General features: G+C 40.4%; 1 protein-coding gene across 5 annotated transcripts in view; it reads right to left on the bottom strand.

Annotated features, from left to right (window-relative positions):
* The window catches only part of celsr1a (cadherin EGF LAG seven-pass G-type receptor 1a), a 149,348-nt gene that overhangs the window by 51,246 nt on the left and 85,753 nt on the right, over positions 1 to 12,349 (bottom strand). For all 5 annotated transcript variants that reach the window (XM_075471306.1, XM_075471305.1, XM_075471308.1 and 2 more), the window contains 3 exons: positions 8,006 to 8,163; positions 2,444 to 2,607; positions 1,497 to 1,622 (listed from right to left, as the gene is read on the bottom strand). In XM_075471306.1, coding sequence (XP_075327421.1) covers positions 1,497 to 1,622; positions 2,444 to 2,607; positions 8,006 to 8,163 — 448 coding nt within the window. The remainder of the gene's footprint in view (positions 1 to 1,496; positions 1,623 to 2,443; positions 2,608 to 8,005; positions 8,164 to 12,349) is intronic.

The raw sequence follows: 12,349 nt of genomic DNA, 5'->3' as shown, positions 1-12,349 counted from the left end.
AGGGCCGTCCGATGCGGGACTCGAACCGGGGCTTTGAACATGTTACCTTGGTGCTTTGACAGCTTGACCAACATCCCTGCAGAGATGCAGCCTTAAGAACTACTCGATGTTTTCCGTGGCATCACATGCTTCCATGCATCCCGTAATCTGTTGTTCGTGTTTCCTTTAGAAGAATCTGCCACCTGAGATCTGATCCAACAGACCCAGGAGACAAATAAAAGCCAGGTGGGTGACTTCCAGCGTGTGTTTTTAAGCCCGTCCAGCCTGGATCAAAGTTTTGGCAGTGTGGAATACCCCAAACCAAATCTCTGGTTTCTCACGTCGCTGCAGTGTGTGCGCAGCATCAGAGCAAAACGTGTCAACAAGCAGCAGAGTGGCCAAAACCTGCTCCCAGCGTGCTGTGATCCCAGCCCAGTTCAGATACTGGATACTGGGGCCTGGCACTGGCAGGCTGGTTAGCTCACACCTTCACACATTGTTTGGGCGTTTGCCCTGAAGGAAGGCATCAAAGGTCGCTCCTCACCACAGAAGAACACGAGAGGAGTTAAGATGCTGGCTTTGTTATCTCGGTTAACAAGGAATCACCCGGGCATTCATGAGCTTTCACTGTTCACCTGGGGATCTGAAAACAGGTAAAAGTGCTGGAAAACCAGCCGTTTATCAGCAGTCTGTGTTTGATAAGTGAGTCAGAGCCGGAGTTTAGTCTCTGTCCTAAACAGGTTTGCTATGGGCGATGTGGGCGACCGGCCACTGGAAGAAATGCCCCTCCAAAAATAAGTAAGAAAAACAACAAATACAAGATGTTTTTTTGCCAACAAATCTGCCAGCAAAAAGATTTTTTTTAAATAAAATGTGATATTTAGGACTTTTGAGTTAAAAGTGATCTTGAAATTAGCTTAAAAACCTCTTCAAATGAAAAAAAAAAACTTGTTTCATGTGAAATCCGACTCAAAACAAGATGTTTTCAAGACTTTTTCCACTTAACAAGATATTCAAGATGTGTTGTATTTAAACACTGGAAAAAAATGCCCCTCCAAAAATAAGTAAAAAAACAACAAATAAAAGACGTTTTTGCTTGAAATAAGCAAATAAATCTGCCAATGGAACTAGTGAAAATCTGCTTGTCAACATTTCTTGAAAGAAAATATGATATTTGGGACTTTTGAGATAAAAGTGATCTTGAAATTAGCTTAAAAACCTCTTCAAATGTAAAAAAAAAAGCTTGTTTCATATGAAATATGACTCAAAACAATTTGTTTTCAAGACGCCCCGGGCGTAAATCTAGCCAGGACCGCCTCTGGTGCTAAAACTCCAAACCCGAGGCCACATGTTGTGACTACAGAGGCTTCGCCGTGGCGTTTAACTCTGAGTCAGACGCTCCTTTATCCCATTTGATCTCCTCAGCACGGTTTCCTGGAAGCTTTCTAGACGCTCAGGTAAACAAAGCGTGTCGGTGCAGAAGCTGGCGGAGGCCACTCCTGCGCCCGTTTTCTCACCTTGCTCGCAGTTTTTGCCGCCGTAGCCCGTGGGGCAGTCGCAGCCGTACGTGTTCCACTTGTTGACGCACACTCCCCCGTTCAGACACGCATCGTTTGTGCAGAAGTTTCTCTTTGCAGGACAACCTGAGCGCAGAGGAGGAGGATGATGAGACATTAGGGCCACACTGCAAAAAATAGGGGTCTAAAAAAACACTAAAACTGAGGGAAAAGGTTCTCAAAACAAGTGAAAAAATCTGTCCATGCAGCAAGATAATTTGACTTGGCAAGATTTCTTAAATTAAGATTGTAGGAGTCTTGTTTCTAGATTTAACAAAGGCAGTTTTGTGAAAAAACATTTGTCATATAGAATAGAAAAATACTTTATTTAGCCCCCAAATGGGGGAAATTCAAATTCGTCAAGTAGCTCAACATTTTTTAAAAAATGTTTACAATGATTTAATTAACAACAATAATAATACAACTACTAACTAAATGATAATAAATGACTAAATGGCAAAATAAACAAATAAATAAAAAATCAATCAATCAATTTGAGAAGAACTCAGCAGTCTAATCCAACTCAACATATGCTTAAAATCCAAGGAATAAAGTGTGTTTTCAGATATTTTCTGTGTGACGCTTGAATCAAGCATGTTGAGTTTGTTATTGAATCTTAAAACAAGATTTATTCTGACGAGACTTTGGAGGAGAAACGTAACACATCTTATTTTAAGTGTTAATTGTCTCATTTTTATGATTCCCTGCCTGTTTGAGACAAAAAAAAGTAAAGTTTTGATATAAGATTATACTGTTAAGTTGAAGACTTAAAATAAGAAATTAATTCTTAAAACAAGAACAAAATATCTAGCACTTCTAAATGTAAGGTTTTTTTTCTTGGTAAGAACCAAATAATTGGCAGTGCATCGCTTCACCGCGGCCGAGCCCCCCCGAGCGAACGTGCTCACCTGCGGCGGTGCCGTTGTTGGCGATGAAGCCGGCCATGTCGATGGGCTTGTTGTCGATGCTCAGGTTCCTCATGCAGCCCACGAAGTTTCTGTTCCTGACCGGGAAGTCCTCGGGGAGGTTGGGGACGCCGCCGAGCAGCAGCGGCCCCGTGAGGTCCAGCGACCTGCAGAGGACAAAAGAGTCAGAGAGTCCAACCCAGACTGCGACACCTTTAACTTCCTGTGAGTCTGAGATCTAAACTGCAAATAAACTCTTAACATGCAGTAAATTGTACAAAAAACGCAGATATTAAGAGTCTAGGCTGAAAACAGTTCTATTTAGCTGTGCATATGACACCTGAAAGTATTTTATCTGCACTCTTCACTTTTAAATTGATTAATTAATGATTATTTTTAATGGATTTTTTATTTTTTATTTATTTTTAATGATTTTATTGTCTTCTTGTGATTTTATGTAGCTGTGAAGCACTTTGAATTACCTTGTGTACGAATTGTGCTCTATAAATAAAATTGCCTTGCCTTCTGGAAAAAGAATATTTTGTGGCCCTTTTATGGTTAAAATGAGGCTGTGAAAGGGTTAAATATTGCCTGAAATAAGCAAAAAAATCTGCCAATGGAACTAGTGAAAATCGGCTTGTCAAGATTTAAGGAAATAAAATGTGATATTTAGGACTTTTGAGATAAAAGTGATCTTGAAATTTGCTTAAAAACCTCTTCAAATGAAAAAGAAAAGCTTGTTTCATATGATATGTGACTCAAAACAATTTGTTTTCAAGACTTTTTCATTTAACAAGATATTCCAGATGTATTGTCTTCAAACAAGTCCCTATATCTGGCTGAAATGATACTTGTTGGGCAGTTGTGTCTTATATTAAGTTCTATTTAGTGTGCATATGACACCTGAAAGCATTTTATCTGCACTCTTCACTTTTAAATTGATTAATTAATGATTATTTCTAATGTTTTTTTAATTTTAATTATTTATTTATTTATTTTTTAAATGATTTTATTGCCTTCTTGTGATTTTATGTAGCTGTAAAGCATTTGAATTGCCTTGTGTATGAATTGTGCTCTATAAATAAAATTGCCTTGCCTAATGAGATATTTTGACTAGAAATGAGACAAATATACTTGGTAAGACTTTGATTGTTTTCCAGTGTATGTGAGTGCGCAAAAGAAGACAAAAGAGTCAAAGAGTCGAACCCAAACTGCGGCAGCTTTAACTTCCTGCAAAGTCTGAGATCACAGCTGAGTTCTACAAGTTTAATCAGGTCAATAAGTCCAGGATTGCTCGGGGGCAACGCCCCCAGTTTTACCCCGGAGCGACCGAGGTAAGCCCGAGCACGGTTGACATTTCTGAAAATAAGGTTACCGTGTAAAAGGGTCGGAGCTTTCACAAGGATCCCCGGGACTAAGTCAGATTTAATAACACACTCAGTCCTGTAGGAAGCTGCTTACACCCAGAGCCTCCAAAACACTCAACATCAAACACTAAAAGGCTTAAAGAGACTTAATGTGGTGCAATGCTGCACTAAAATACCCCCACCGACACCGCGGGGAGCCCCAAGGACCCCATCAGAATCTTACAGGGTCGATAAATGAGCAGAAATCAGCTTCAGATTTCTGTTATTGTCACTGCTGCTGCAGTGGAAAACAGCTTTAAAGGGACAGTTCGCCTCTTTAAAGGGACAGTTCTCCTCTTTAAAGGGACAGTTCGCCTCTTTAAAGGGACAGTTCGCCTCTTTAAAGGGACAGTTCGCCTCTTTAAAGGGACAGTTCTCCTCTTTAAAGGGACAGTTCTCCTCTTTAAAGGGACAGTTCGCCTCTTTAAAGGGCCAGTTCGCCTCTTTAAAGGGACAGTTCTCCTCTTTAAAGGGACAGTTCTCCTCTTTAAAGGGACAGTTCGCCTCTTCTGACATGAAGCTGTGTAACATCCCATATCAGCAGCATCATTTCTGAACATCTTCTTACCCCCTGCTGCGTCCTGTGAGCAGAGTTCCAGCCTCGTTTTGGTGTTGATGAAGGTAGTCCGGCTAGTTGGCTGGGGTTTAAAAAATAAAGCGTTTTGCTTCTCAGAACAATATGCGTTCAAAAGAGTAATACATTTGCATCACAAAATGGTTCTCCAGGAAAAAGTCAGAGCTCACCTTTCCTTTCCTTTTGTTTCCTTTCCTTTCCTTTTGTTTCCTTTCCTTTCCTTTCCTTTAGTTTCCTTTCCTTTCCTTTTGTTTCCTTTCCTTTTGTTTCCTTTCCTTTCCTTTTGTTTCCTTTCCTTTCCTTTTGTTTCCTTTCCTTTCGTTTCTTTTCCTTTCCTTTCCTTTTGTTTCCTTTCCTTTCCTTTTGTTTCCTTTCCTTTCGTTTCTTTTCCTTTCCTTTCCTTTCCTTTTGTTTCCTTTCCTTTCGTTTCTTTTCCTTTCCTTTTGTTTCCTTTCCTTTCCTTTTGTTTCTTTTCCTTTCCTTTAGTTTCCTTTCCTTTCCTTTTGTTTCTTTTCCTTTCCTTTAGTTTCCTTTCCTTTCCTTTCCTTTTGTTTCCTTTCCTTTCCTTTTGTTTCCTTTCCTTTTGTTTCTTTTCCTTTCCTTTAGTTTCCTTTCCTTTCCTTTTGTTTCTTTTCCTTTCCTTTAGTTTCCTTTCCTTTCCTTTTGTTTCTTTTCCTTTCCTTTTGTTTCCTTTCCTTTCCTTTTGTTTCATTTCCTTCTCTTTCCTTTCCTTTCCTTTTGTTTCCTTTCCTTTTGTTTCTTTTCCTTTCCTTTAGTTTCCTTTCCTTTCCTTTTGTTTCTTTTCCTTCCCTTTTGTTTCCTTTCCTTTAGTTTCCTTTCCTTTCCTTTCCTTTTGTTTCCTTTCCTTTCGTTTCTTTTCCTTTCCTTTCCTTTAGTTTCCTTTCCTTTCCTTTCCTTTCGTTTCTTTTCCTTTCCTTTTGTTTCCTTTCCTTTCCTTTTGTTTCCTTTCCTTTTGTTTCATTTCCTTTTCTTTCCTTTTGTTTCCTTTCCTTTCCTTTCCTTTCCTTTCCTTTCGTTTCCTTTCCTTTCGTTTCTTTTCCTTTCCTTTCCTTTTGTTTCCTTTCCTTTCCTTTAGTTTCCTTTCCTTTCCTTTCCTTTTCTTTTGTTTCCTTTCCTTTCCTTTAGTTTCCTTTCCTTTCCTTTTGTTTCATTTCCTTTCCTTTTGTTTCATTTCCTTTCCTTTCCTTTTGTTTCATTTCCTTTCCTTTCCTTTCGTTTCTTTTCCTTTCCTTTCCTTTTGTTTCCTTTCCTTTTGTTTCATTTCCTTTTGTTTCCTTTTGTTTCCTTTCCTTTCCTTTTGTTTCCTTTCCTTTCCTTTCCTTTCCTTTCCTTTTGTTTCTTTTCCTTTTGTTTCTTTTCCTTTCTTTCCTTTTGTTTCCTTTCCTTTCCTTTTGTTTCCTTTCCTTTTGTTTCCTTTCCTTTCTTTCCTTTTGTTTCTTTTCCTTTCTTTCCTTTTGTTTCCTTTCCTTTTGTTTCCTTTCCTTTCTTTCCTTTTGTTTCCTTTCCTTTCCTTTTGTTTCCTTTCCTTTAGTTTCCTTTAGTTTCCTTTCCTTTCCTTTTGTTTCCTTTCCTTTTGTTTCCTTTCCTTTCTTTCCTTTCCTTTTGTTTCCTTTCCTTTTGTTTCCTTTCCTTTCCTTTCCTTTCCTTTTGTTTCTTTTCCTTTCTTTCCTTTTGTTTCCTTTCCTTTCCTTTTGTTTCCTTTCCTTTTGTTTCCTTTCCTTTCTTTCCTTTTGTTTCCTTTCCTTTCCTTTTGTTTCCTTTCCTTTAGTTTCCTTTCCTTTCCTTTTGTTTCCTTTCCTTTTGTTTCCTTTCCTTTCTTTCCTTTCCTTTTGTTTCCTTTCCTTTAGTTTCCTTTAGTTTCTTTTCCTTTCCTTTTGTTTCTTTTCCTTTCCTTTTGTTTCCTTTCCTTTCCTTTTGTTTCCTTTCCTTTCCTTTTGTTTCCTTTCCTTTCCTTTTGTTTCTTTTCCTTTCCTTTCCTTTTGTTTCCTTTCCTTTTGTTTCCTTTCCTTTCTTTCCTTTTGTTTCCTTTCCTTTCCTTTCCTTTTGTTTCCTTTCCTTTCCTTTCCTTTCCTTTCCTTTCCTTTTGTTTCCTTTCCTTTCCTTTCCTTTTGTTTCCTTTCCTTTCCTTTCCTTTCCTTTTGTTTCCTTTCCTTTCCTTTCCTTTCCTTTCCTTTCCTTTCCTTTCTTTCCTTTTGTTTCTTTTCCTTTCCTTTCCTTTTGTTTCCTTTCCTTTCCTTTCCTTTTGTTTCCTTTCCTTTCCTTTCCTTTCCTTTCCTTTCCTTTCCTTTCCTTTCCTTTCCTTTACCTGCTGTGCAGACCGAGCAGTCCCCTGCTTCCGAGCAGCAAACAGCGTAACAGGCGCGGCTGTCGGCAGGCGGCAGCAGGCAGTGATACGAAGGGAGAGAAAATAGGGCCAAGAGATTGTGAGGTCTGACTTTTTCCTGGAGAACCATTTTGTGATGCAAATGTATTACTCTGTTGAACGCATATTGTTCTGAGAAGCAAAAGGCTTTATTTTTTAAACCCCAGCCAACTAGCCGGACTACCTTCATCAACACCAAAACGAGGCTGGAACTCTGCTCACAGGACGCAGCAGGGGGTAAGAAGATGTTCAGAAATGATGCTGCTGATATGGGATGTTACACAGCTTCATGTCAGAAGAGGCGAACTGTCCCTTTAAAGAGGCGAACTGTCCCTTTCAAGAGGCGAACTGTCCCTTTAAAACCGTCTGCTGAAGCAGCTTTATAAGGTGTTTGTTTTTCAGGTCAGGTGCAGACCCAGAGGCCGGCCCCACGCCGGTGCTGATGGTGTCTTTGGTTGGGCCGGGCTGAGGACGGGTTAACCCTTTAACACCGAGTTTAACTACCCAACGCTTTGTGCTGAGAAGCCTTCAGGTTATGATGCTAATTTAACGCTTTGTTGCAGGAAGCCGGTGAATCAAAGGGAGAAAGGCTTGTAGCTGCCAAAGATCGGAGACTTTTAGCACATGGAAACCATTTTCCACGTGACATTCCGAGCCGCCATCCCGCCCCCAGCCCGGCTCACGGCCATTTGATCTAATCTCCATGTGAGTGAAGTGTGAGGGCTGTGATGTGGGTCTGTGTCTGCAGCCAGAGAGGGAAAATAACGCCCTTTTCTGGCCTGTTTTCGCACATTCAGACTGAAAAATCTGACTGTAAACACGTTTTAAACTGATCAGATCTGTCGTTCACGGACAACTGCAGAGTTTTTTCTCACTAAAACAAGTTTTTCTTCATTTTAAACTGCAAATAAACTCTTAACATGCAGTAAATTGTAAAAAAAACGCAGATATTGAGAGTCTATTCTGGAAAAATAATATTTTGTGGCCCTTTTATGGTTAAAATGAGGCTGTGAAAGGGTTAAATATCCCAGTAAAGTCTCAGTTTAGCACCGTTACACAGCAGAGTACGTCTCAAAGCATCCTCCTCAGTCTCCACGACTTAAAGTCGCCCCCAAGGTGCAACAAACTGCCCCATCAGCCTGAGGAGCGTCTCCACGGGGGGCCTGAGGGGAGGAAAACCCGAGTGGGCCGAGAGCTCTTACTTCTTCTGCCCGGTCTGCGTTCCCTGGGCGGCGCAGGAGTAGTTCCCGATCTGCTTCCCAAAGCGAATCGCCATGGAGATGTCGCAGTCGTCCACGGCAACCACGGCCACCTTCTCCGCAGAGGGTCCGTGAGGGATGCCCAGACGGCCGATGTTAGGCTGCGAAACACAAGAAATTACACGTTTTTTACCTTTATATAAACCACAAAGACTCCCTGAGGTGTCAAAAGCAGCTTTTTTACAGCGTTTCTGACTGAGTTTGGTTAAAATGTTTCATGCTTGGTTACTTTCTTTGTTTCTTTTCATGCAGTGTGAGAAAGTTGGCCGGATTAGCGCTCCTCAAACGATGTCCGGCTGACTCCGGGCCGGTGAGCGGGTCACATTTGGCCCGGGACTAAATAAGCCATTGTGCGTTAGCTCGCAGCTAATAATCACAAAGTGGGCTAATTCCCCCATCAAGGTCCGTGACCGGCGATCAGAGAAAATGTGAATGAGCTGAGAGAATCAGGCCACCATATCGCTTTAGTTTTCTTTACTTAACCTGGAGAGCAAAGTTCGATGGAGCCACGAACAAGAGAAATGCTTCCAACGGTAAAAACACCCGATGAAACAGCTGCCGGATGTGATGTGAGCGGTTTAAAGCTGACAGGAAGCAGGTCAACAAGGCTCCAAACACACCTTTATTCAGCTTTAAGGAAGGCAAAGAAGAAGAAGAGAGGCGTGCAGAGGAAAACATGGCTGTGTTCGAAACTGCATACTACATAATCATCAATCAGACAGTATGCAGAGCGTTTACCCACAATGCATTTCGCTCCTGCCCAAGCCGAAATCAGCCGGCCTGAAGCTGATTTCTCTTAAGCTCTAAACTCTGTAAACTTTAGCAACATTTGAAACATTTTCAGGTGAGAAAGTAGTCGTTTAGATCCCCAACGTGTTGAAAACCTGACAAAATACCGGCTGTTTACAATTTTGTTCCCACAAACAAAACTAACTCAACTAACTCGCTTACTAACTCAAAAAGTTAGTAGGAGTAGTATGCGGTTTCTAACACAGCCAATATACTTCCGCATACTTCTCCCACTACTCATACTAACTTTCTGAGTTCGTATGCGAGTTTGAGTAAGCAGAAGTTCCCGGATGCATACTAGATTCTCCGAAATGTTGGGTATGCATCATGAGGTTACTACTCATACTCAAACTACCCAAGATGCAACGTAACGTGACGTCGCCGATCGTCATTTCCTGTCAAAACGGCAGTTTCAAGCTAGCTACAACGAGGGTAGCTTCACTTCCTGTTTTCAAAACAAAAGCACCAATTGTATGGTAATGGCTTTCCCTATGATAAAAGGCAACGGGTATTTTATTTTGTGAAAATAACCGGAAGTGCGTTGCTCACTGCGGCTAGCTTTAGTAGCGCCGAATTCGTGGGAACAAAATTGTAAACAGCCGGTATTTTGTCAGGTTTTCAACACGTTGGGGATCTAAACGACTACTTTCTCACCTGAAAATGTTTCAAATGTTGCTAAAGTTTACAGAGTTTAGAGCTTAAGGGAAATCAGCTTCAGGCCGGCTGATTTCGGCTCGGGCAGGAGCGAAATGCATTGTGGGTAAACGCTCTGCATACTGTCTGATCGATGAGTATGTAGTATGTAGTATGGAAGTATGTAGTATGTAGTATGTAAGTATGTAGTATGTAGTATGTAGTATGCAGTATGTAGTATGCAGTATGCAGTATGTAGTATGTAGTATGCAGTATGTAGTATGCAGTATGTAGTATGTAGTATGCAGTATGTAGTATGTAGTATGGAAGTAAGGAAGTATGTAGTATGTAGTATGCAGTATGTAGTATGCAGTATGCAGTATGTAGTATGTAGTATGCAGTATGCAGTATGTAGTATGTAGTATGTAGTATGCAGTATGTAGTATGCAGTATGTAGTATGTAGTATGTAGTATGCAGTATGCAGTATGTAGTATGTAGTATGCAGTATGTAGTATGCAGTATGCAGTATGCAGTATGTAGTATGCAGTATGCAGTATGTAGTATGCAGTATGTAGTATGCAGTATGCAGTATGTAGTATGCAGTATGTAGTATGTAGTATGGAGTATGCAGTATGTAGTATGCAGTATGCAGTATGTAGTATGCAGTATGTAGTATGCAGTATGCAGTATGTAGTATGCAGTATGTAGTATGTAGTATGTAGTATGCAGTATGCATTATGTAGTATGCAGTATGTAGTATGTAGTATGCAGTATGTAGTATGCAGTATGCAGTATGTAGTATGCAGTATGTAGTATGCAGTATGTAGTATGCAGTATGTAGTATGCAGTATGCAGTATGTAGTATGTAGTATGCAGTATGTAGTATGCAGTATGCAGTATGTAGTATGTAGTATGCAGTATGTAGTATGTAGTATGCAGTATGTAGTATGCAGTATGCAGTACGTAGTATGTAGTATGCAGTATGTAGTATGCAGTATGCAGTATGTAGTATGCAGTATGCAGTATGCAGTATGTGGTATGTAGTATGCAGTATGCAGTACGTAGTATGCAGTATGCAGTATGTAGTATGCAGTATGTAGTATGCAGTATGTAGTATGTAGTATGCAGTATGCATTATGTAGTATGTAGTATGCAGTATGTAGTATGCAGTATGCAGTATGCAGTATGTAGTATGCAGTATGTAGTATGCAGTATGTAGTATGTAGTATGCAGTATGTAGTATGCAGTATGTAGTATGCAGTATGCAGTATGTAGTATGCAGTATGTAGTATGCAGTATGTAGTATGTAGTATGTAGTATGCAGTATGCATTATGTAGTATGCAGTATGTAGTATGTAGTATGCAGTATGTAGTATGCAGTATGCAGTATGTAGTATGCAGTATGTAGTATGCAGTATGTAGTATGCAGTATGTAGTATGCAGTATGCAGTATGTAGTATGTAGTATGCAGTATGTAGTATGCAGTATGCAGTATGTAGTATGTAGTATGCAGTATGTAGTATGTAGTATGCAGTATGTAGTATGCAGTATGCAGTACGTAGTATGTAGTATGCAGTATGTAGTATGCAGTATGCAGTATGTAGTATGCAGTATGTAGTATGCAGTATGCAGTATGTAGTATGTAGTATGCAGTATGCAGTACGTAGTATGCAGTATGCAGTATGTAGTATGCAGTATGTAGTATGCAGTATGTAGTATGTAGTATGCAGTATGCATTATGTAGTATGTAGTATGCAGTATGTAGTATGCAGTATGCAGTATGCAGTATGCAGTATGTAGTATGCAGTATGTAGTATGCAGTATGCAGTATGTAGTATGTAGTATGCAGTATGTAGTATGTAGTATGCGGTTTCGAACACAGCCAATGAGTGTGTGTTCCTGTTTATCTCCAACAAAAATAGGATTAGAGTAATAAGACACCGGCGGGGTAAAAAACTCGACAAACAAAGGAGGAAAAAAACAGAAAAGACCAACAGAGAGAAAGTGGCAGGCCGGCCACAGAGGGCTGCACTGTCCTCCATTTTGGCCCAGGTGGTGCTCCGGTCCGGGCATAGTTTCTAACCCCTCGGGGGAGTTTTATTCTAGTTTTTCCTGCCACGCCCTGCAGCTCGCCTCGTTTCCATGAATTCTGCCTAAAAAACAAACCGCTTTCACACTTTCCATGAGGCCAACAGGAAGAACGCTCTCGTTCAATCTAATCTCATTCAGACCGTCCTCCATCCTCTGCTCCCTCCTTAAAATACCACACAAGTGAGGATGAGGCAACAGAAGCAATGCATCATGGGTCATTTTTACATCACCTACATTACTGACGTAGGGCTCCACACCGGATCTGTGTGTCAATAACCTGTAATTACCTTCAAATATATGACTAACCTCACCTCTGTCATCTAAGCCCCGCCTCCTAACATTCCCATGGCAACCACAGACATTACGCAATAAAATACCAACATTAAATGCTCCCTATTGTAAAAATAAATAAAATTAAAGATAAAATCAGACAATAAAGTTGCCAAAAAAGGCAAAAGGAGCAGAAAACATGAAAGAAACCAGCAAAGACCAAAGAAAAAACACTAACTGGGAGCAGAAAGCAGAGAGAAAGGGTCATTTCCAGTCCAGAAGTGGACAACATAAGTGTATTACTGTGGCAGAAAGATCAAATTCCTCCTAAATCAGATTAAACGGGGGGGAAAAGGAGAAAATCCTCGGGGTAATATCTGCCCGTACAACTCTCATCTGGAGCTGCGAACACGTCTGACAGAGTCGCTGCAAATCAGGCGGGAAAAGAAGGAAAAAAGCTGAATATTTTAAAGAGAAACGGAACGAAAAGGAAAGAAGAACTC

Source organism: Odontesthes bonariensis, chromosome 8 (genome assembly GCF_027942865.1).
Source record: "Odontesthes bonariensis isolate fOdoBon6 chromosome 8, fOdoBon6.hap1, whole genome shotgun sequence".
Taxonomy (NCBI): Eukaryota; Metazoa; Chordata; class Actinopteri; order Atheriniformes; family Atherinopsidae; genus Odontesthes; species Odontesthes bonariensis.
Note: the sequence above shows the minus strand (reverse complement) of the source record. Positions and strands in the feature narration are given on the sequence as shown.